The sequence below is a fragment of the Mustela nivalis genome (assembly GCF_964662115.1).
Source record: "Mustela nivalis genome assembly, chromosome: 20".
Classification (NCBI taxonomy): Eukaryota; Metazoa; Chordata; class Mammalia; order Carnivora; family Mustelidae; genus Mustela; species Mustela nivalis.
Genome location: NC_139039.1, coordinates 40,371,950 through 40,397,184, shown reverse-complemented (window position 1 = coordinate 40,397,184; position 25,235 = coordinate 40,371,950). Strand labels below are relative to the sequence as shown.

The following is a 25,235-nucleotide window of genomic DNA, read 5'->3' as shown; positions in this document are numbered from 1 at the left end:
TTCCATGCTTTTTTTTTTTTTTTTTTTTTTGAGCTCAGCTAGCACCTTGAGAACCATCGTTCTGAACTCTAGGTCTGACATATTACCAATATCCATATTGATTAGGTCCTTAGCCCTCAGTACTACCTCCTGTTCTTTTTTTTTTTTTTTTTGATGGTGGGTTTTTCTGCCTTGTCATTTTATCCAGATTAGAATACATGAAGGATGGGATGCCAGGGTGCCTCCGTTGGTTAAGCAGCTGCCTTTGGCTCAGGTCATGATCCCAGCATCCTGGAATTAAGTCCCACATCGGGCTCCTTGCTCAGCAGGGAGCCTGCTTCTCCCTCTGCCTCTGCCTGCCTCTCTGTCTGTCTGTGCTCACTCGCTCTCTCTCCCTTTTTCTCTGGCAAATACATAAATAAAATCTTTAAAAAAAATACACGAAGAGAATAAAATACTAAATGGGTGGCAAATACCTGAGAGAAATGTACGCTAACCAAATCAGAAGAGACCAACATGGACGGGACTGGAAGAGATTCTGCTGAGTGAAATAAGTCAAGCAGAGAGAGTCCATTATCATATGGTTTCACTTATTTGTGGAGCATAACAAATAGCATGGAGGACATGGGGAGTTAGAAGGGAGTTGGGGGAAACTGGAAGGGGAAGTGAACCATGAGAGACTATGGACTCTGAAAAACAATCTGAGGGGTTTGAAGTGGCGGGGGGTGAGAGGTTGGGGTACCAGGTGGTGGGTATTGGAGAGGGCATAGATTGCATGGAGCACTGGGTGTGGTGCGAAAATAATGAATGAATACTGTTACGCTGAAAAAATTAAAAATTTTTAAAAAATTAAAAGAGGAAAGAGGAAGCATTAAAAAAATAGAATAAGAAAAAATGAAATTTAAAAAGTTTAACTTAGGTTAAAAGATCATGGAAAAAATACATGAATTCTATGTGTTGCTTTCCCCTAGCTCCAAACTTCTTTAAATTCGGATTGTGTGCTCCGTTGCTCCCCTGCTTGCCGGAGCCGGCCGTAGAAACACATCGGATTTTTTTTTTTTTTAATCTTGTAACCTACAACTTTGCTGAATTCATTTATTAGCTCAAAGAGCTTTCCTGTGGATTGTCTGGGATTTTTGTCTGTACAGTAGTGTGTCATCTGCAAATAGAGACACTTCTCCTCTTCTTATGTGGATGTCTTATTTCTTTTTTTTTTAATTTATTTTTTTAAATTTATTTTTTATTTTCAGCATAACAGCATTCATTATTTTTGCACCACACCCAGTGCTCCATGCAATCCGTACCCTCTATAATACCCACCACCTGGTACCCCGACCTCCCGCCCCCCGCCACTTCAAACCCCTCAGATTGTATTTCAGAGTCCATAGTCTCTCATGCTTCACTTCCCCTTCCAATTTCCCCCAACTCCCTTCTCCTCTCCATCTCCCCATGTCCTCCATGTTACTTTGCATCTGTATTTATAAAGGCTATTGGTGTGTAATTTCTTTTCCCATGATGTTTTTATCTGGTTTCCATATTAGCTTATGGTGGGCTCATGGAAATGAGCTAGGAAGTGTTCCCACCTCTTCAATTTTTTGGAAGAGTGAGAAGGATTGGAATTCATTTTCCTTTAAATCTTTGACAAAACCCACCAGTGAAGCCATCTGGTTCTGGTCTTTTCTTTGTTGGGAAGTTTTGATTCCAATTCAGTCTTCTTATTGTTATTGGTCTGATCAGATTTTCTATTTCTTCTGGATGTAATTTCTGGGTTTCCACGAATTCATCCATTTCTTCCAGGTTGTCTACAGTTGTCATATTATCATAATCATTTTATTTATGTCATCGGTGGGGGTCAATTTTATTGATTTTTAAAAAACCAACTTTTGGTTTCGTTGATTCCCTTCATGGTGCCGTCTGTCTCTGCCCTCAGCTTTCCCATCGCCTTCCACCTCTGGCTACACACTTGGTTTGGTTTTGTTCTTTTAATCTGTGTAAATTTTAAGATCAGCTCTTAATTTCTACAAAGAAGCCAGCTGTGATTTGACAGGAATTGTGTGGAGTCTGCAGATCCATTTGGAGAGTGCTTGCCCCTTAGCCAAGTTGTCTTTAGTCCATGAGGAAGGGACACCCATCCATTTGCCCAGAACGTCACCGACTCCTCCCACTGTGTTCTGTGGTGGCCAGCACACACATATTGGAATTTTTGGTGAAATTTTTGAGGAAACTTTTTGTTAATGGGGCTTCTTGACGTATGGTGGGACACTTCTTTTATGCCTTCACACAGTAAATAAAGGAATAGGGCCCCATGGCTATTTCTTACCATATTCCCCAGCCTGTGCGCGTGTTCTGAGGTCCCACCAGGAGCCACCGGGGGGGGGGGGGGTAGCAGGAAGAACGGGTCGGTGGGGAGTGTGTGCAAGATGAAGGTGGCAGAAAAGGGGAGCCAGGACAACTCCAGGGACAAAGCAGGGCCCTCACAATTCTGCACAGGGACAGAAGAATTGTCAGAAAGCTTAGCTACGGTGGGAAAGCATATAGTAGCGGAGTGGATTTTGTCCAGCACGCAGCTCCCCGGCCCGCTCACCGTCTGTGCAGTGCAGTGTTGTCTCGTGCAGTTTGCTTTTGACTGTTCGCTCCCACCTGTGGATTTTCCTGTGGGGGGGCAGCAAGAGCAGTGACAGAGACAGTGAAGGGTCTGTCCCCATGGGCAGATAAACTCAGGTGAACGTGCGAAGTAAAATAAGATGAAACCTGGGAGGGAGGCAAACCATAAGAGATAAAGTGAGGGTCTCTGGAGGAGAGGCGGTGGGGCGGCTGCGGGACGGGCACTGAGGAAGGCAGGTGATGGGAGGGGCCCTGGGCCTTCTATGAGGCGCACTGACCTCTACCTCCGAAACTAATAATACACTCTGTGTTAACTAATTGAGTTTAAATATGTTTTAAAAAAGGATAGTCAAAAATTAAAATGAATTTAAAAATAAATAAAAAATGTTTACAAAGGAAGTGCAGATGGGGAGCTCACCTGCGTTAGGTGAACCGCGGGCCGAGGGAGACCCAGCGGGCGTCCTCAGTGGGGCAGGACCTCGGGCTGCCTGCCGTGGGGGCGGGGGGCACAGCACCCGTGACTACACCCTCCAGGGCTAGGGTGCACGCACACTTCCACGCTTTCTCAGAAACCAGGGACTGGGTCCATTGCCACAGTGTGTGCCCAGCCTGGTTGGCTCAGGCTAGGGCTTAGTGTGGAACCTCCAGTCCAGTTTGAGAAAGAGCCCCTGGGGCCCCCCACACCACCGTCCCTCAGCCCTCAGCAGCGGGTGCGGGCAGCAGGCCACACGGAGCTGCACACTGGGGGTCCGTCCAGCTCTGAGGCTGTGTGCGTGTGTGTGTTTGGGCAGATGTGTGTGTGCCCTTCCCGCCTGGGCTTCCCCGCAGCGTGTGGACAAGCACCACCTCCCAGCACACAGCGCCCACACAGAGACCGCTCCAGACATGTTAGCGTGCTTTTAAGTTCTTATCTCTATGCTGAAAACACAGCTTTTAGAATGAGAATGCCGGCACTCTGAAATCCAACAGTGAAGTGGACCTCCGCATTCTAGCTTGGATTTGGGGAGACGGTTAGTGGATAATGAGGATATTGCTGTTTTCTCTTGCTTCAGAACAAAATACAGTGTCGAGAGTAGCTAGAAATAGGGCGCTAAGGTGCCTTCCACATTCGGTGCCTGTCACCCCACTTCCACAGAGAAACCACCAGCGCGAAGTATTTATTCTGTGTCATGTTGACTTTAAAAACAAACAAACAAACAAACAAGCAAACGCTGAGAGCCCCATCCCTGGGACACATCCCAGCATTGCCGTTACTTACAGGCCTTATTCTCTTGTTGCTGTTGTTAGCGTCTTACGTTTCGGAGGCCGTGGATCTGTTTCCACACGTGCACCAGGCTGCTCAGTCCCGCAGTGGAGAAAAGACAGTGAGCTCCCGACGCGCTGCACCATCAGATTTAATTCGTTTCAGCTAAACTTGTATCTTTCGTATGGTTCTTTTATGTCGCCACATTCAAAATATAGCTTCGAGGCCAAACATTAGGCAGAAATAGGATACGTGAGTGGGACAGTAATGGTCTCGCTTTTTAATATGGAGGAAGATTAGAATTGTATTAAATGATCTGCTAATGGAAAAATAAAGTAAAAGATAATAGGGTGACAACGTATGCCGCTGGAGCGTCTGGATTACAGCACGTAGTTTTGCTATTTATCAACTGGATATTGAATTTCCTTTGAAAACTTGCTTTTAATTATATTAAAATATAGTATACCTCAAGTATGCCCTCCTAACGTATTCAAGTGCTCCGGCTATAGTTTATCCGCGCAGAAAGGAAAATCCCGGGAGCTCTCTCGGGGGAGCCCCGCAAACTAGGGACGCTGGGCTGTCCTTGGAGATGGGGGTCCCCGCGGGGGAGGCTGTTCACTGTGAGGACATGCAGGCGAGGTCTCTGTGCTGCCCTTGGAAGGAGACCACCCCACCCATGCTCGGAGGCCTGTTGCTGCTGCTGTCCCTCACTCCAGGGTCAAGCCTTGCCCCTAACTCCTTGGGGATCAGTGCGATTGTGACCCTGCCCTGTGAGACACGTGAGCGTGTGAGCTGGCCTGGACAGCTGGCAGTCCACAGCCTGCAAGGGGCACCCTTTGAACCCACATCTTGGACTGATCGTTTGAAAGGAGGTGATGTTTGCTATGAAGATTACTGAGAGGATTGCTTAGAAACACTCTGGGACAAGTCCGGAGTCTCTTGGGTTTCTTAAATGTTTTCCACAATCGCCCGGGCTGTGTGTTTGGGGTCTACTATGGGGGGCTGGGGGTGGCCCTGTGAGCTCCGTGTATCCCTGACCCCACACCGTAGGTGGCACCTCTCAGGCGAGGGTGATGGAGGGCAGGCAGGTAGGACTGCTTAACTGGCCTGAACTGATGGGAGGGAGCGGTGAGGGGAGGGGGGCCCAGGGCCAGGGGGCAGCAGACAGCTTTCTTCCCGAGAAAGTGGGGCACAGGGCCCTCATTGAAGTCCGGCTCCCAACATGTCTGGACCCCAGCCTCCAGGATGGTGACCAGTGGACACTCTCTCTTGATGCTGTCTGGACTGAGGCTGGATTGCCTTGGAGTAGGCCCTGCAGAGTAAATTATTAGAAATAATTCACTGGGAAGGAGCCCACAGCCTCTGCCGGCAAGGAGCCCAGAGGGCAACTATTAGAAATAGGGGCTGTTTTCATTTGATTAAAGCCACACGCACTGGGAACTAGGACAGGTGCAGCAGGGGCCGGCCCACCCGGCCAGCACGCGGTCTAGCTTGTGCTCTGAGCCGGCGCAGAGCCATCACCGAGCCAGCCGTCCTAGGGCAGCCTTGCGTGCCGTGCCGTTGAGTGAGGACTCCGCGGTAAGCTGTGAGCCTTTGAGCAGGGAGGAACTGGCTGGGGTGTGTGCAGGGACGCGGGAGAGTAGCTGCTGCTGATGATAAGGGCTCAGGGTCTGAGCCAGGGTAGGGGCCTGGGGTCAAGGCGGGGGCAGAGGAGCAGGTGGGAGCACGTGCAGGGCCTGGGGGAGCATTGTTGGGAGAGCACCAGCGCTCTGTCTCCATGTTTCCCAGCCCCGGCCTTTTCCGGGACACCCCAGGGTCCAGAGTCATGGCTCGACAGCTTCAGTGGGCCTCGTGGGGAACGTGGTGTGGGCCATGGAAAGGGCCGTAGCCCGGGTCTGTCCGGGGAGCTAGCTGGGCTCCATTTTCCAGAAGCGAACACTGTGCAGTTCCAGCCTGAGGAGGAAGCTGGGGCCCTCCGATGCTGGGTGGGCTCACCCCACAGGCCCTCCCCCAGGTGCCCATTCTCATGGGTCTCCCACCGTGTCCTGCAGGAGTCGGGCTCCGCATCAGTGTTTCCTGCATGTTATGTACATGTTATATTGTATGCAGGCACGTCATGTGGGTGTAGGCATTAGATATGTACACTACATGCGCATATGATACACTGTGAGAGCGTCTGCATTTCTTGTGCATGTCATGTGATACATTGTACACGTTTGTTACCTGTGGGTAGATTCATCGTACACATACACACTGTCTGTGCAGATTATGTATCCTAACAGTGCTTGAATTCCCAGCATGGTTTACACACACATTTTGCACCACACGGCATATGACACAGGCATGCACGCGCTGTACGTACGTAGTACCTGCGTATGACTCTAATAGTCTTTATTTTCTGTATGTATAATATGCGTATTATACACCATATATGCACGTGTGTATGTCCTATGGTGTAACAGAGTCTCTGTTCCTTGCATCTGTGCGGCGACCTTCGGAAGCCAGCTCTGCACTGGGTCCAAAACAGAAAGTGTGGGTCAGCAGGAAACAGGGGTGAAGCCAGAGGCTTCTCTAAGGAATCCTGGAGTCCAGACACTTGGGTTTAATAAACCCAGAACTTGGTCAGTGCTGACCCAAGATAGTTTGAAAGGAGGACACTTACAGTAATAATGGCACAGACAAGGGAGAATGCTTGAGAGTGTGGTCGTCCAGGAACCCTGCCGGTTGCTTAGCCAGTGTCCTGTGGTATGAAAAGAATGAGCACGGAAGCGTGGGGAGCACGGCGGGCGCCTGCCCGACCCTCAGAGTCACATACCGCGTGGCGGCAGAGCAGAGGCCCGACCCTCAGAGTCACATACCGCGTGGCGGCAGAACAGAGGCCCGACCCTCAGAGTCACATACCACGTGGCGGCAGAACAGAGGCCCGACCCTCAGCGTCACATACCACGTGGTGGCAGAACAGAGGCCCGAACCCCAACAGGCCCATGTCTGGGAATCAGCATCTCATGCCCCACTCAGTCGCCTCCCTCGCCAGACCCCAGCGACCTCGGTGAGAGTGACTCCCAACCACTCATCCAGGGACCGTATTACGTCCCACCGAACCGAACCATTTTTTCTGTATTGGATAAACTCTTACCATTCAGAACCAAGTATCTGTGATGAAAGGTCAGGACATCCTGGTTTAGTTCTCCTCTTGACCGACTGATGGCCTGAAGAAAACTGCCCCCTCTCCCACTGGGAGACCAGCAGGCGGCTTTGGGCTTTGGGGTTCATAAGTCAGCCTGTAGCACATTGGCGTTTGGAGGAATGTTACTAAGTAAATACGAGGTGCTACTTTGTAAACTTCTTAGCTGGAGCCACAATACACAAATCTGATTGAAATGTAACTCATTTCCCCCCACAAAGCCTGTGTCTGTTGAACACCACAAAATCTTGCTGTCCAGAGGCTGATGCATCTACCCAGCGATGCATATTTGGCCGTGTAGACTAGAATATTTGGCCGCATAGACTAGAACAACTGGGAGTATCGGAGTCGGTGCTTCTTCATAGGCGCATGCTTCGGAGCAGTCAGTGTGGTATGAAAATAATGAGTACCTGCCCGGATGCCCCAAAATGACCCCCAGTTACCAGATAAGACAGTTCTGCATGGGGTGTCCCACACGTAAGTAAGGGTTTGGTTGCTGTCCCCGCCTCGTCTTAAATGGCTTTCTGTGCTCTCTCAACAGACCAGCAGTACTCATGGTCCCCAACGCAGCACTTCAACGAAGGAAGATATTCTCCTGCTCCTAGGAACATGAAGGGGCTCCCCGGGGGCCGGACTCAGGCACAGTTGTGTTCAGGCCACACCTGTGGCCTGGCGGCCCCCGAGGACTGCGAGCACGAGCTCCTGCACCATGGGCAGGAGGCGAGGCAGCCCTACCTGCTCAGCCCCGTGGAGAGCTGCCCCATGGACCACCACCGCTGCTCCCCCGGGAGCTCCGTCCACTCCGAGTGCATGATGATGCCCGTGGTGCTGGGTGACCACATGTCCAGCAGCACCTTCCCCAGGATGCACTACAGCTCCCACTACGACACGAGGGACGATTGTGCCGTGTCCCACGCCAGCAGCAGGGTCAACCGCATCCCGGCCAACCTTCTGGACCAGTTTGAGAAGCAGCTGCCTCTGCACCGGGACGGCTTCCACACGCTGCAGTACCAGAGGACGTCCGCGGCCGCCGAGCAGCGCAGCGAGAGCCCAGGGCGGATCCGGCACCTCGTGCACTCTGTGCAGAAACTCTTCACCAAGTCCCACTCCCTCGAGGGCTCCTCCAAGAGCAACGTGAACGGCACCAAGGGTGACAGTCGGGTGGAGGACCAGCACCACGGCCAGCACCCAAAGCACGGCAGACGGAGTAAGAGCAAGGAGCGGAAGCCGGAGGGCAAGCACAGGTCGGGCGCCGGCGGCCGGTGGAGCTCCGACGACAACCTGGACAGTGACAGCACCTGCCGCACGTCCAGCGTGGCCAACAGGCACCACGTGGACCACGTCTCCCACTGCTACCCCGAGGTGCTCCCGGGCCCCTTTGGGGATCTGTCCCTGAAGACGTCCAAGAGTAACAGTGACGTCAAGTGCTCGGCCTGTGAGGGCTTGACCATGACGCCCGACACCAAGTACATGAAACGGAGCTCCTGGTCCACGCTCACCGTGAGCCAGGCGAAGGAGGCTTACCGCAAGAGCTCCCTGAACTTAGATAAGCCCCTGGTCCACCAGGAGGTCAAACCATCCTTGAGGCCGTGCCACTACCTGCAGGTAAGCGGTCTTGGCAGTGGGTGTTGTGCATGGGTGGCCTGGCCTGCTCTGAGAGGGCCTCTGAGTGGCTCCTGGCCCCCTTGAGTCCACAACCCTAAACCCAGCAGGCCGTTTCCAGGTGCCTCTAGGGCCAGATGATGGAGCCACAGAGCAGAGGGGCCTTTGCATAGAGGCAGCTGGCAGGCTACCAGGGCTCTCCTGCAGGACCCGGGAGCAGCGGCTCGAAGTCTATAGAAGGCCGGAGCGCGTGGTCAGGGGGCAGCATGGACCTGGCCCTCTGGGCTGGGTGTTACCCACTCCACCCAGGGCCAGAATAATCGGAGGTGGGTGGATTGCTGCTGGGCATCCTGTGGGGTGCTTTTCTGTGACCCCACACCTCTGCCTGCCCGTCACACCGTAGCTGAGCACACCCGGAAAGCTTCCACTGCATTCACGAATGCCTCTGCTGTGACTTCCAGGAGCTCACACAGCTGTTGGCAAAACTTACAGGTGTGAAGTTTTTCTTCAATCTATGTAGAATTTGTGTTAAGGTCCCAGTCCTCCGTACATGCCGAAGCACTGCTGGCCGTGTCTCCGGGCAGTCGGTTCCTGGCACAGACGGGTACCTGTGACCCTTCCCAGCAGGCGGGCGGGCGCCGAGATCCAGGGCCCATCCTGGCACATTGTCTGGAAGCTGGCCATTCTGTCTGGAAAGGAAACACAACCCAAATTGCTTTCACAGGCAGAGTTACTCCAAGGTGCAAATTGATAGCTGGGTGAAATACTTTTATAGCAATGGGGGGGGTGTAAATGTTGCTTGTGGTCAGCGAGCCCCAACCCTGCACAAATACAAAATGTCTACCTGCCCCATCTAGAGGAATTAGACAGACTTGGGGTGCACTCAGGTCCTGCCTGGAGAAGCGCACTCTACTGCTGCTGCCCACTGCGTGTGCCCAGACCCTGCTCGAGGAGGCTCCCACTGCCATGTTGGGCCCCTGGGTGGCTGCCTGCAGAACCTGCCCCTTTCCAGGACTTGGCTTCTAGCACACGCCCCCTTCGGACGCACATCCTGGTGCTTCTGCCCGTTCTTCCCGTGACCACACTGTCCTCCAGCCTCTGTTCTGAATTCCTTTTAGTCATGGAGAATATCAGCCCTTACAAAGGGATATGTGTACTAGAATGACCACACACGCTCAGCATGCATTCAGGGAGGCCGGTCTGGTCGCCTCCATGCCTCACCCCTCTCCCCTGTGACTTGGGTGGGGAGAAATCCAGCCTCCAAGTAAGCTGGTGTGTGTTTACCTCTCAAAGACCCCCATTGGACTCTTGGCCTTAAAATGTCAATGTGCTCCCTGCCTCGGACACGAATCATCACAACCTTGTAGGGCTTTCACGGATTCAGTCAACATTCCACTTTCCCGACTTCTCACAACATCTTTTTTTTTTTTTTTAACTTTTTAAGTTAACATATAATGTATTATTAGCCCCAGGGGTACAGGTCTGTGAATCGTCAGGCTTATATACTGAACAGCGCTCACCATAGCACATACCCTCCCCAGTGTCCATCACCCAGCCACCCTCTCCCTCCCCCCTACCCCCAGCAACCCTCAGTTTGTTTTGTGAGATTAAGAGTCTATCATGGTTTGTCTCCCTCCTGATCCCATGTTGTTTCATTGATTCTTTTCTTACCCCCCAAGTCCCCCATGTTGCATCACCACTTCCTCATATCAGGGAGATCATATGATAGTTGTCTTTCTCCGATTGACTTATTTCACTCAGAATAATACCCTCTAGTTCTATCCACATCATGGAAAATGGCAAGATTTCATTTCTTTTGAGGGCTGCATAGTATTCCATTGTGTATATATACCACATCTTCTTGATCCATTCATCTGTTGATGGACATCCAGGTTCTTTCCATAGTTTGGCTATTGTGGACATTGCTGCTATAAACATTCGGGTGCACGTGCCCCTTTGGATCACTACGTTTGTATCTTTAGGGTAAATACCCAATAGTGCAATTGTTGGGTCATAGGGCAGTTCTATTTTCAACTTTTTGAGGAACCTCCATGCTGTTTTCCAGAGAGGCTGCACCAGCTTGCATTCCCACCAACAGTGCAGGAGGGTTCCCCTTTCTCCGCATCCTCGCCAGCATCTGCCGTTTCCTGACTTGTTAATTTTAGCTATTCTGACTGGTGTGAGGTGATATCTCATTGTGGTTTTGATTTGTATTTCCCTGATCATGAGTGATGTGGAGCACTTTTTTATGTGTCTTTTGGCCATTGGGATGTCTTCTTCACAGAAATGTCTGTTCATGTCTTCTGCCCATTGCTTGATTGGATTATTTATTCTTTGGGTGTTGAGTTTGAAAAGTTCCTTATAGACTTTGGATACTAGCCCTTTATCTGATATGTCATTTGCAAATATATTCTCCCATTCTGTCAGTTGTCTTTTGGTTTTGTTAACTGTTTCCTTTGCTGTGCAAAAACTTTGATCTTGATGAAGTCCCAATAGTTCATTTTTGCCCTTGCTTCCCTTGCCTTTGGCGTTGTTCCTAAAAAGAAATTGCTGCTGCTGAGGTCAAAGAGGTTGCTGCCTGTGTTCTCCTCAAGGATTTTGATAGATTCCTGTCTCACATTGAGGTCCTTCATCCATTTTGAGTCTATTTTTTGTGTGGTGTAAGGAAATGGTCCAGTTTCATTCTTCTGCATGTGGCTGTCCAGTTTTCCCAACACCATTTGTTGAAGAGTCTTTCTTTTTTCCTTTGGACATTCTTTCCTGCTTTGTCAAAGATTAATTGACCATAGAGTTCAGGGTCTATTTCTGGGCTTTCTATTCTGTTCCATTTATTTATGTGTCTGGTTTTGGGCCAGTACCATACTGTCTTGGTGATGACAGCTTTGTAATAGAGCTTGAAGTCTGGAATTGTGATGCCACCAACTTTGCCTTTCTTTTTCAACATCCCTCTGGCTATTCAAGGTCTTTTCTGGTTCCATATAAGTTTAAGGATTATTTGTTCCATTTCTTTGAAAAAAAGTTGATGGTATTTGATAGGGATTGCATTAAATGTGTAGATTGCTTTAGGTAGTATAGACATTTTCACAATATTTGCTCTTCAAATCCATGAGTATGGAATGTTTTTCCATTTCCTTGTGTCTTCCTCAATTTCTTTCATGAGTACTTTATAGTTTTCTGAGCATAGATTCTTTGCCTCCTTGGTTAGGTTTATTCCTAGGTATCTTATGGCTTTGGATGCAATTGGAAATGGGCTTGACTCCTTAGTTTTCTTTCTTCTGTCTTACTGTTGGTGTATAGAAATGTAATTGATTTTATATCCTGACACTTTAATGAATTCCTCTACAAGTTCTAGCCGATTAGGAGTGGAGTCTTTTGGGTTTTTCACAAAAAGTATCCTATCATCTGCCAAGAGTGAGAGTTTGACTACTTCTTTGCTAATTTGGATGCCTTTAATTTCTTTTTGTTGTCTGATTGCTGAGACTAGGACTTTTAGCACTATGTTGAATAGCGGTGGTGATAGTGGAAATACCTGCCATGTTCCTGATCTTAGGGGAAAAGCTGTCAGTTTTCCCCCATTGAGAATGATATTCAGTGTGGGTTTTTCATAGATGGCTTTGATGATATTGAGGTATGTACCCTCTATCCCTACACTTTGAAGAGTTTTGATCAAGAAAGGGTGCTGTGCTTTGTCAAATGCTTTTTCAGCATCTGTTGAGAGTATCATATGGTTCTTGTTCTTTTTTTATTAATGTATTGTATCACATGGATTGATTTGCAGGTGTTGAACCATCCTTGCAACCCTGGAATATTTCCACTTGGTCTTGGTGAATAATGCTCTTAATGTACTGTTGGATCCTATTGGCTAGTATTTTGGTGAGAATTTTTGCATCCATGTTCTTCAAAGATATTGGTCTGTAATTCTCCTTTTTGGTGGGGTCTTTGTCTGGTTTTGGGATCAAGTTAATGCTGACCTCATAAAATGAGTTTGGAAGTTTTCCTTCCACTTCTATTTTTTGGAACAGTTTCAGGAGAATAGGTATTAGTTATTTTTTAAAATGTTTGGGAAGCCTTCTGGCCCTGGGCTCTTGTTTGTTGGGAGATTTTTGATGACTGCTTCAACCTCTTTACTGGTTATGGGTCTGTTCAGATTTTCTATTTCTTCCTGATTCAGTTTTGGTAGTTTATATGTCTCTAGGAATGCATCCATTTTTTCCAGATTGTCAAAATTGCTGGCGTAAAGTTGCTCATAATATGTTCTTATAATTGCTTGTATTTCTTTGGTGTTGGTTGTGACCTCTCCTCTTTCATTCATGATTTTATAAACTTAGATCCTTTCTCTTTTCTTTTTGGTAAGTCTGGCCAAGGATTTATCAATCCTATTAATTAATTCCTTCAAAGAACCTGCTCCTAGTTTCACTGATTTGTTCTACTTTTTTTTTGGTTTTTATTTCATTAATTTCTGCTCTGATCTTTATGATTTCCCTTCTCCTACTGGGTTTAGGCTTTCGTTGTTGCTTTCTCCAGCTCCTTTAGGTGTAGGGTTAGATTGTGTAATTGAGACCATTCTTGTTTCTTGAGAATGGCTTGCATCACTATATACCTTCCTCTCAGTACTGCCTTTGCTGTGTTCCACAGATTTTGGACAGTTGTGTTTCATTTTAATCTGTTTCCATTAATTTTTTCAATTCCTCTTTAATTTCCTGGTTGACCCATTCATTCTTTAGTAGGATGCTTTTTAGCCTCCCTGTATTTGAGTTGTCCTCTTGTGATTGAGTTCTAGCTTCAGAACATTGTGGTCTGAAAATATGCAGGGAATGATCCCATCTTTTGGTAGCAGTTGAGACCTGATTTGTGACTGAGGATGTGATCTGTTCTAGAGAATGTTCCATGTGCACCAGAGAGGAATGTATATTCTGTTGTTTTGGAATGGAATGTTCTGAATATATCTGTGATGTCCCTCTGATCCAGTGTGTCATTTAAAGCCTTTATTTCCTTGTTGATCTTTTGCCTGGATGATCTGTCCATTTCAGTGAGGGGGTGTTAAAGTCCCCTACTATTACTATATTATTGTTAATGTGTTTCTTTGATTTTTTTTTAAAGATTTTATTTATTTACTTGACAGAGATCAAAAGTAGGCAGAGGCAGGCAGAGAGAGAGGGGGAAGCAGGCTCCCTGCTGAGCAGAGAGCCTGATGTGGGGCTTGATCTTGGAACCCAGAGATCATGACCTGAGCCAAAGGCAGAGGCTTTAACCCATTGAGCCACCCAGGCGCCCCTTTGGTTTTAATTGGTTTATATATTGGCTGCTCCCATCTTAGGGGCATAGATATTTAAAGTTGTTAGATCTTCTTGTTGGACCGACCCTTTGAGTAAGATATAATGTCCTTCCTCATCTCTTATTACAGTCTTTGGCTTAAAATCTAATTGATCTGATATAAGGATTGTGACCCCAGTTTTCTTTTGATGTCTATTAGCATGGAAAATTGTTTTCCACCCCTTTACTTTAAATCTGGAGGTGTCTTTGGGTCTGAAATGAGTTTCCTGTAGACAGCATATGAATGGGTTTTGTTTTTTTATCCATTCTGATAACCTGTGTCTTTTTTTTTTTAAAGATTTTATTTATTTGACAGAAAGAGATCACAAGTAGGCAGAGAGGCAGAGAGAGAGAGAGAGAGAAGAGGAAGCAGGCTCCCCGCTGAGCAGAGAGCCCAATGTGGGACTCGATCCCAGGACCCCGAGATCATGACCTGAGCCGAAGGCAGCGGCTTAACCCACTGAGCCACCGAGGTGCCCCCAACCTGTGTCTTTTGATTGGGGCATTTAGCCCCTTTACATTCAGGGTAACTATTGAGAGGTATGAATTTAGTGCCATTGCATTGCCTGTAAGGTGACTGTTACTGTATATTGTCTCTGTTCCTTTTTGGTCTACTACTTTTAGGCTCTCTCTTTGCTTAGAGGACCCCTTTCAATATTTCCTGTAGGGCTGGTTTGGTGTTTGCAAATTCTTTCAGTTTTTGTTTGTCCTGGAAGCTTTTTATCTCTCTTTCTATTTTCAGTGATAGCCTAGCTGGATATAGTATTCTTGGATGCATGTTTTTCTCATTTAGTGCTATGACTATATCATGCCAGTTATTTCTAGCCTGCCAGGTCTCTGTGGATAAGTCAGCTGCCAAACTAATATTTCTACCATTGTATGTTACAGACTTCGTGTTCTGAGCTGCTTTCAGGATTTTCTCTTTGTCACTAAGACTTATAAGTTTTACTATTAGATGACGGGGTGTGGTCCTATTCTTATTCATTTTGAGGCGAGTTCTCTGTGCCTCCTGGATTTTGATGCCTGTTCCCTTTGCCATATTTGGGAAATTCTCTACTATAATTCACTCCGATATACCTTCTGCTCCTCTCTCTCTTCTTCTGGAATCCCAATTATTCTAATGTTGTTTCATCTTATGGTATCGCTTAACTCTTGAATTTTCCCCTCGTGGTCCAGTAGTTGTTTGTCTCTCTTTTGCTCAGCTTCTTTATTCTCTGTCATTTGGTCTTCTATATCACTAATTCTCTCTTCTGCCCCATTTATCCTAGCAGTAAGAGCCTCCATTTTTTATTGCACCTCATCAATAGCTTGATTTCAGCTTGGTTAGATTTTAGTTCTTTTATTTCTCCAGAAAGGGCTTTTATTTCTCCATACAGGGTTTCTCTAATATCTTCCATGCTTTTTTTGAGCCCAGCTAGCATCTTGAGAATCGTCCTTGTGAACTCTAGATCTCACTTATTACCAATGTCTATATTGATTAGGTACCTAGCCTTTGGTACAGCCTGTTTTTGTTTTTTTGTGTGGTGAGTTTTTCTGCCTTGTTATTTTACCCAGATAAGAATATATGAATGAGAGAATAAAATACTAAAAGGGTAGGAAAGACTCCAGAAAAATGTACGCTAACCAAATCAGAAGAGACCCCAAATTGGGGGGAGAAGAAAGAGGGTAAAATGAAATTTAAAAAAATTTAAAAATATATGCATATATATATTAGACTGGTGAATAGAACAGAGCCACCCATTTGATTTTTGGTGTATTTTGGTCTCTTAGAAGAAATTACCTCCCTAAATTTTATAGAAAGAAATACACACACACACACACACACACAATAAGCATAAACATGATAAAGGGATGGAATATGTGAATATGAAAATTTTTTAAAATTCTAAAAAATAAATTGATAAGATAAGTTGGTTGGAAAAGGAAGAAAGAAGAAGAAAAGTGGAGAGAATTTGCTCAGGCTGCAGACTAGAACAAAGCCTTGTGCTAGATTTAGGGTATATTTTTATCTATTAGAAGCAATTGTATCCCATAATTTTTTTGAAAAAATAAAACCCTCTATGTATACAAAAAATAAAGTTAGATAGACTGAAGGATAAAATGTGACTATAATAATGAAGGTGTTAAAAGAATTTTTTAGAAAGGTATTGTTAAGATAAAGTAGTTAAAAAACATTAAAAGAGGAAAAGATAAAAATATTAGAATAATAAAAAAAATTGTAAAAAGTTAATTAACTTTATAAGACTAAGGGGTCATGGGAGAAAAAGCCATGAATTCTTCGTGTTGCTTTACCTGTTTCTGGACTTCTGCGGTTCTCTGCTTATCAGCGAGCTCTGTCTGGCCGGAAGGTCTGGCCGATCTCCTGCAGGGGGCGCTGTTGCCGGGATTCTCACGTGTCTTTGCCGGAGGCGGAACTGCGCCGCCCATGCCGGGGGCGGGGCTACGTCACCTGCTCCGTTCGCGCTCGGAGCTTTTGTTCCCTGCGCGCTTTCCGTAGCGTCCGGAGGACCGGAAGGAAGATGGCGGCCGCGCGGTCTCCGCCGGAGGAGCCGAGAGCTGGGGCCGCTCCTCAGTGCGGCCTCGGGGATGCGCCGTCAGTCCCTCCGGTCTCCCTGGTCTCCGGCCGGCTCCGGGCTCCCCCGGCTGGGACCCGGCGTCTGTCTCCGGCGCGGCCCCGTGTGGCGTCCCTGAACCGCCGATTCGTGCCGCTCGCCGCAGAGAGGCCGTGAGTGTCCGCGGGTCTGACCCTGCGGGGTCCGCCCCGAGCCGTGACTCACTGGCCGCGGGTCGCGGTGTGGCCGCCCCGGGCGCAGCGCTCGCTCCTGGCTCCGTCTGCCGCGGCCCCGCCCCACGCCTGCGGGCCGCGACGCTCGGACACCCGGTCCTTCCGCGACCCGCGGGCCCGTCCCTGCCGGCGCGGACTCCGCAGCTCTGGGTTCGCGCCCCGCGGCCCGACCTCCGGGGCGCCGGCCTCGCGTCTCCGCGTGCGGCCCTCCAGAAGGCGGTCGGCGTTCGGTTCCTCGGGCCGCGGCGCTCGCCGACCTCCCGCCGGGTCTTGCGGCGGCCGGGGCGGTTCGGTGACCGCGGCGGGTGCCTGCGGCCTGATGGCGTCTCAGCGGCTGCGCGCGGCCTCCTTGGGCACCCCCGCAGCATCGCTTTAATGGTTTGTCGGGACCGGATCCCGCTCAGGGGCCTCCGTGGAAACAGGCGCATCCACCGGAGCGTCCTCTTTGCTCCTTGGCCTGGAATTCTGAGCGCGCGCGCGCTCGTTGGTTGAGGGGCCGGCTTGGGAGAGCGGAGCTCCCGGGTCGGTGTCGGTCCACGCGGCTGGTCCCGGGTCGGTGTCCGTCCACGCGGCTGGTCCCGGGTCGGTGTCGGTCCACGCGGCTGGTCCCGGGTCGGTGTCCGTCCACGCGGCTGGTCCCGGGTCGGTGTCCGTCCACACGGAGCTCCCGGGTCGGTGTCCGTCCACACGGAGTCCCCCGGTCGGTGTCCGTCCACGCGGCTGGTCCCGGGTCGGTGTCCGTCCACGCGGCTGGTCCCGGGTCGGTGTCGGTCCACGCGGCTGGTCCCGGGTCGGTGTCCGTCCACGCGGCTGGTCACAGGTCGGTGTCCGTCCACACGGAGCTCCCGGGTCGGTGTCCGTCCACACGGAGTCCCCCGGTCGGTGTCCGTCCACGCGGCTGGTCCCGGGTCGGTGTCCGTCCACGCGGCTGGTCACAGGTCGGTGTCCGTCCACACGGAGATCCCGGGTCGGTGTCCGTCCACACGGAGTCCCCCGGTTGGTGTCCGTCCACGCGGCTGGTCCCGGGTCGGTGTCCGTCCATACGGAGCTCCCGGGTCGGTGTCGGTCCACACGGAGTTCCCCGGGTCGGTGTCCGTCCACACGGAATTCCTGGGTCCGTGTCCATCCACACGGCTGGTCCCCCGGTCGGTGTCCGTCCACGCGGCTGGTCCCGGGTCAGTGTCCGTCCACACGGCTGGTCCCCCGGTCGGTGTCGGTCCACACGGAGTTCCCCGGATCGGTGTCCGTCCACACGGAATTCCCGGGTCCGTGTCCATCCACACGGCTGGTCCCCGGGTCGGTGTCCGTCCACGCGGCTGGTCCCGGGTCGGTGTCCGTCCACGCGGATGGTCCCCCAGTTGGTGTCCATCCACACGGCTGGTCCCCGGGTCGGTGTCCGTCCACACGGCTGGTCCCCCGGTCGGTGTCCGTGCACACGGAGTTCCCCCGGTCGCTGTCCGTCCACACGGAGTTCCCCCGGTCGCTGTCCGTCCACACAGAGTTCCCCCGGTCGCTGTCTGTCCACACGGAGTCCACCCGGTCGGTGTCCATCCACACGGGCATCCTGGTCCAGCAGACTCGCGTTTTTCCCGTGGCTACGGCCCCCCAGCTGTAGGCCCCGGTGCTGCGTGGGCTCGTGCATCCACCCTGTGCCTCGCTCCCCATGCAGGACCTGCTTCCCCCCGTGCCCTCCCAGAGCCTCCCCAGCACCGCTGCTCACATGCACAGTGGGGTGTGCAGGGGGCTGCCGCCAGCAACCGGTGAGCCCCAGAGCCCAGGACACGGACGGTTCTGATGCACATGCCGGGGGAGTGGCGAGGCTGATGGGGTCCATGATGCTGTGTCTCCGTGGACAGACCCACACATGCGCAAAAGCAGAGGTGAGCAGGGGTGCAGCTCCGTGCCTGCGTTCCCTCTCCTGCTTCCTCCGCTGTCACCACATGGCACGGAGCAAGTAGTTATGGCCATGACCTCACCGTGACTCTCTGGTCTTCCCAGGCCAGCTGTCTTGGGGCATCACAGACCCATGTTCAGCCCATGCGCATGTCTTCCCGTGCCGTCTGCATTGAACCTGCAAAACATGAAGATTTCACAAACATAGATTTTAGCCATGGCCACAAGATGGGAAGAGGAGGAATTTGTGGACTTCCGAGAATTAGATTGAAAAGACAAGAAGGGAGGAAGAAATGCTTCTAACGCCTGTTCGCTTCTTTCTCACTGAAGACGGGACGGCCGGGGGCCGAGCAAAAGAGCCGCTCGTTACCCCCCCTTTGGTTCGCACAGTGCACAGCCCACACAGTGCAGGAAGTATTCTCCTGTGCTGAAGCAGGTCGGAGCAGATGGCAGACAGGGTTGAAAGAAAATCAGGACACATTTTAGTCCCTGAAATGGCTCATTTTCCCATTTTCTCCCTCTGCCGACAAAGCATCTCAGGTCAGACTTTAGATGGATGTCATGTGCTTGAGAGCTGATGATGGCCCTGAGCTCAGGGAGCTCCCGGTGCACCAAGATGGGAGGGGCCTCTGGCCCCAGGGGTGGGGTTGTGGGATATGTCAGGTGCACCTGCCTCTCAGGCAGGAACGTGGCTCTGTGGTCCCCTGACCATGGACCTACCGCCCCCATTGCTCCTCAGGTCTCAGGTCCCCCTCAACCCACTTTCTCCTCTCTCGGTTGTCTTTACCTGTCTTCTGGTCCATCCTGGTGACCCTGTGGTTTTTTCCCAGCGTACTGACGCTGTGGCCTCGAAGCCACCATCTCGCCCAGTGCCTAATAGGCAGCAGTCCCATGCTGACACGGCTGGAAGCCGTGGGAAGCAGCAGGCGTGCCGTGGAGCCGTCCGAGCGTGGCTGGGGGCTACCAGTCCCCAGCATGCACCATCAGCAGACAGAGTGGCCAGGGAGCTACGTACTCTTCCATTTGCCGCAGACAACAGGGCTTCTGGAAAATGCCACGTTTCCTGATTTCCTATACTCCCAGGTTGTGTCTGTGATCTAGGAAAACCACCATCTTTTACTGAGAGGGCTTGTTTACTATCTCTGCACGAAGTGTTTGAAAGGGGCCTCGGCAGACAAACAGCCGTGGCTGTGAGCTTCCCTGCGACTCCGCGGTGAAAGGGCCACCGCGGCCCCGGGCTGAGGGTGTGCGTTACCGTGGGGACATGGCCGCCTCCGACCCTCCACCCCGGCTCTGTCCTCATCTTCTGCCTGCTGGGCACACCACTCGCCACTCTGTGCCTCGGTCCGTCCGTGCCGCTGTCTCTGACCTGCACACCCCGTGGGCTTCAGGCTGGGTGGCCGCTGACCCGTCCCTGCTGTGTGTGCTCCCTCACTGGCAGCTGGGCAGACGCTCCACTGAGACCGCACTCGGGGACCGCCAGTGCACCTGTCCACTGACCATGTGCCGGACGCTTAGAAGCCATGAACAGAAGCTGCTCCAATGTCCCCTGGACAAAGGAATAGTGTTGGCCCCTGTGTTCTCATGGGGCCCCTGTGTCCTCAGGAGGCTGGGGTTTTGGAACTCAGCAATCTGACAGACGTCCCAGAGAGCCCGTCAGCATCAGGAGAAGAGGGAGAGACGTGAGTGATGTGGCCAGGGGAGGAGGCCTGGGCCCGGCCACTCTGCCCCGAGCACATGCCCCCACAGCACAGAAGGAAGGCCTTTGTTTCCAGACGGCCCTGGTTTGGGAACCTGGGCCAGGGACTGACCGTGGTCTAGCATTACGGTTACTCGGAGGCAGTGGGCTCACTTCCAAGCCTCTAGTGAAATATTGGACACAGAAGCCTTTCTGGAATCCCTCTGAAGCCACTTTGGACGTGAACTCGCAGCCTGGAGGGGCGACAGACGTCGAGCCCAGCCCCCTCCATCCTGTCCCACATGAACTCGTGCTCCACCTGGGGCCAATCCGCGGAAGCACTGGGGCTGTGGGGTTGCTGGGATCGTGGGACCACTCCTGTACCTGCTCACAGGCCTCCTGTGCCCCGACAATCCCCCCCCAGCGCATCACCACGGGAACGGCTCGGCATCTCAGCCACACAGAAATTGCAGTTGCCTGGCTTACTGCCAAAGCCTGCTGAGCCAGGTGCGTCTCCGGTGACATGTGCTCTGTGACGACATCTCCTGTCCCCGAGTCCCCGCAGAAGACACTCCTCCCCGCTGCATCTCCCCATCTTGTGCCTTTCACAGGGTGTCTGTGCGCTGCCTGGTCCGTTGCCTCACCACGGAGCAATCTCTAGGGCAGTGTCCCGCTTCGCCGCTCTCCTGCGCGGTGTCTCCATGATGAGGCTGGGGAGCCCCCGAGGAGGGGGTGACCTGGAGGGCCTGTACAGGATGGGACACTCACCACACCAGTGCCAGGGACAGGGGAAGCTGGGTGGATCTGGGGAGAGGCACTGTAGAGACGGGACCCCTGGGGGCCAGAGTGCCGGCTGGACACACCCGCTGCAGACCCCAGGCCCGAGACCCAAAGCAGGAAGGAGCCCGTCCCACGGCCATCCCTCGGCCACTCTCTGCCCCCAGCCCCTGGCCCGGGGCAGGAATCGGGAATCCCAGGGCCACAGAATGACCCCCTGCCCTGGGCCCCAATCCAGTGTGTCGTCTTTGAAAGCTGGCATCGTCCTGTCCAGGTGACAAACATTCAGGAAGTGTTTGTTGGAATAAAGTCTTTGTGGGAGGCTGTGGGGTTCGGGTATCTATCAGCCCGGGCCGCTCTTGTGGGTGTCCGTTTGCACTGAGAGTCAGGAGGGAGTCAGGATCAGGTAACAAAGGCTCTTGGAAATTAGAAATCATGACATAAACCTGTGCTTTTGCAGGAGCGATCATCATGTGTCGTCCCAGGTTTACAGTTAAGAATGACGTTGCCCTTGGGGTGCCTGAGTGGCTCAGTGGGTTAAAGCCTCTGCCTTCGGATCCTGGGATCAAGTCCCTCGTCGGGCTCTCTGCTCGGCGGGGAGCCTGCTTCCTCCCCTCCCCTGCCTGCCTCTGCCTACTTGTGATCTCCGCCTGTCAAATAAATACATAAAATCTTAAAAAAAAAAAAAAGGAATGACCTTGCCCTTGTAGGCATTTACAGTAGGACATCCAAGGTCGCCTGTGACAGAGCGAGAAGGCCCCAGGGCATTGGACTCCTTGGGTCTGGAGGAGAGACTGTTTCCTGAGGCCCAGCGGTTTGCAGGTAGCACTGGGATGTTTGCCGAGGGATGGAGGGGGCGCGGGGCGCAGCTCATGAGTCCGGGCCGGGCCGGGCCTCCGCTCCTTCCTCCATCCTGGCCACAGCGGGGAGGGGAACGGATGCAGCTGCAACTGAAGAAGGTGACCGGGACAGCTGAGTGGTGTTCCAGAGGAAAAACCAAACCCAGAACTAAATAAAGAGGCACTTTGCAGCCCCGCTGAGGAGACATGAGTCCTGCGGCTGATTTGGGGCGACATCGGCACCGTCCTGCCAGTCAGGACATGCACACCCCAGTGGGAGGCCTGCCGGCTTCCAGAGCCCCTCCGCTCTCTCTCGTGGGGGGCTCGCTTGTGCACGGGGACGCTGAGCAGCCTCCCTGGCCTCTGCCCTTTCGTCCCCAGCAGTGCCCCTATTTGGGAGACACACACCTGTCTCCAGATGTTGCCAAATGTCCCAGCTGCAGAAACCCGAGCCCCCAGCTGGAACCAGTGGTGTAACCAAAGAGCATGAAGCTTAGAAGCAGGTAGACTTGGGATCCTGCGAAGCCCGTCCTCTCGCCAGGCTGGCGTCCCCTGCAGTCCCTGCCTGTGTCCTGTGTCCTGCCCTCGTCACCCTCCCCATCTCCAAGCCCAGCGGAGACCTTCCTACGAGGGTCTGCACACATCCTAGGAGATGGGCATGGTAAGCTTCCCACATGCTCTCCAGACTCCTTGCACTGATGACACATCGGGACATGGGGGAAGTAACTTCCCTGTCCGCAGCGACGGCTCCTACACTCATGGAAACAGTGTCTTGTTTATAATAGATATTTCATCGCATCCCTTTGTTCTAGTGTGAACCTACACATTACAACCTACACACGCTATTTGAACTTGTGTGTATTTATGTATCCAAACCCTAACATAACAGAGAAATAAAAGGAAGAGAACTTTTAACGGAAACCACGAATTCTAATATAAAAATGAGCACAATAGCAAATGTGTACAAATTGAAGAACTTGGAAGCTTGTTTCTGGCTGGAGCTTCACGTAACTTTGCGCTACTGATTAGTCCGATGGGGGGAGTTACAGAGGCTGTTGGATTCATCTGCTGCTGGGATTTTTGGAAATGGTAAACAAAAATTCTTGGTAAAACTTCAAACCGAAATTCTCCTTTGTCTTGATTTACAGTGAGGTGCATTCCTGAAAAATTTGTTGTTCTTTAAAGCTTTGCAAATCCACCTGCACACTCACACACCCTTTGATTTACATACAAAACAGAGTGAAGAGTCAAGGCTCCAGTCAGTAACTGCGGACGGGAAAACGAACTTTCAGGATCCCACGGGACACAAACCCACTCTCCGTTCGGTGGGATTGCTTCGTCCTTTCCCGAAAACTAGCTTCTCTGGCCCCCGGCATGCTGGTCCTGCTTCCCAGAGGTGTGACAGGCCCGGCTGTCCCGTGTCTCCCTGATGGCATCTGGAGGCCACAGCCACTCAGAGCAGTTGTCCTTGACCGTGCAAATCCGGGGTGCAGAGGCACCGCTGTCCTGCTGTCAGTTCCGTCCACAGTGACACACGCACTCGGTGTGCACTCAAAACAACACACGCGTTGCACGAAGGAAGGAGACATTTCCCTGCAGGAAGCATGGTGCTGCTGGCTGTTTTTCTTCCGCGATCTCCCCACCGGACAGAGAATGTTATCGCAGGAGCCGGTCTCGTCCGTCTGTGCCTTGCTGCTCGAGAGAGAGAGGGAGCGCACTCGAACACGCAGCGTTGACGTATCCTTGCAGCAAGAGACGGGATGCACCACAGCAGGCACCAAAGTCAACCCTGGGAAGACACCCACTTGGAAATTACAGATATCCGTCATCACGATACGCCGGGAGGTAATTAGGGGCATCGACGGTCACTGGATTTGCAGAGGCCGGTGGCTCTTCTTAAGAGAAAGTCATCTGCGTACTGGCTCACCGGAAACCCGGAGCCACGTCGTGATGCCGGGGATGGAGCGTCGGCCGCGAGCGTGTGACCGCTGCAGGGTGTTGACGCCGCGATGCCCCAAGAAGATCCACGGGTGGAGGCCTCGAGGCTTCTCCGTGTGGCTCCTCCGTTCTCTTGCTGGGCTGGAGGCACAGGCTTTGGGTTCGGTGTTCACGTCCTGCACTTGACTCTGGTTCGCACTCTCTTGCTATTGAAATTTCTTCTGTTGGAGACTGAGAATTGGCTTCTTAAATCAGTAACAGCAAAAATACAAGCTGGTCTCATTGGTTAGTTAATTCACCTGCTGCTGGGAAGGGGAACCTCTGTAGGTTTTTTTGTTTGTTTGTTTTTGTTTTTAATGGAAACACTGTTAATTCACAGAAATTTCCTAAAGCTGCCCACAGGAGTGTGTCTCTGTGGCCTACGGCCCTTCTCCGCTCTGTCCCCAACTCCTCCCTGGAGCTGTCACCAGAAGGGCCCCTCCTCGGCGGCACGGGGACTGGGAGCCTGTGCTGCTCTGCCTGCCTGTGGTGCAGTGTAAGTGAGTCAGAACCCAGGGCCCTGCCTCCGGGAAGCCTCTCCAGACGCCCTCTCAGGCCACAGATTCCCCTGACCCCTCGCTTTTCCCTCTGCACTTGTGTCTTTTGCCTCCATTAAGTCACAAGTATTTTGTGTCTCCTCTACTGAGAGGTGTTGTCACTGAGAACTGACTTTTCTTAAATTAAAAATAAGTTTATCATCTGCCACAATAGTGCTGTAGGCTCCAGATGGAAACTTCAGGAAAGGGACGTGTGAGGGGACCGGGGAGCCCATTGTCACCCGTCCAGCGCTGGCCCCGCCCCACACCCTCCCCGCTGTGTTCCTGTGCATCCTGCAAGCATGTCTATTTTTAGAGTATAGGAAACAGAGTGCAGACGGTACGTTAAAAATTGCTTTCTCCCCCGAACCTCTTTCCGTGGCTAAATATGTATTCTGCACAATTATTTTTGGGGGCCGAGCAGCACCTGTTGTGTGACTTTGGTGAGAACTGAAGCTATCTCTTCGAGGACCCCTTCCGGGTTCCCCCTGTGATGATGACGCATCAGTCACCGTGAGTCACCAGCACCAGCAGCACGGCTCACCATCTCAGGACACCTTCCCAGAAGCCACGTCTCAGGGCCAGAGGCTGTGAACAGAATCTCCTGCTCTATGCACATGGCCTCTTCCTGTCTACACCCGCGTGGAGACCCGCATGGGACATCAGGCCACAAAGAGCTCAGCGATGCCTGCCAGAGGTCCCCCAGAGCCTCCCCATGGCCATAGGGGCCGCCCAGCGATGCGCTGTTGTACAGCCCATGGGACCGGCCTGCGTGGGTCTGCTCACCGCACAGTGCCATGTGGGCACAGCTGAATGACTGTGTGG

General features: G+C 51.8%; 1 protein-coding gene across 8 annotated transcripts in view; it reads left to right on the top strand.

Moving 5' to 3' along the window:
• Nucleotides 1-25,235, top strand: part of DLGAP2 (DLG associated protein 2) — a 776,206-nt gene that overhangs the window by 653,616 nt on the left and 97,355 nt on the right. For all 8 annotated transcript variants that reach the window (XM_082715291.1, XM_082715286.1, XM_082715287.1 and 5 more), the window contains one exon: nucleotides 7,552-8,615. In XM_082715291.1, coding sequence (XP_082571417.1) covers nucleotides 7,552-8,615 — 1,064 coding nt within the window. The remainder of the gene's footprint in view (nucleotides 1-7,551; nucleotides 8,616-25,235) is intronic.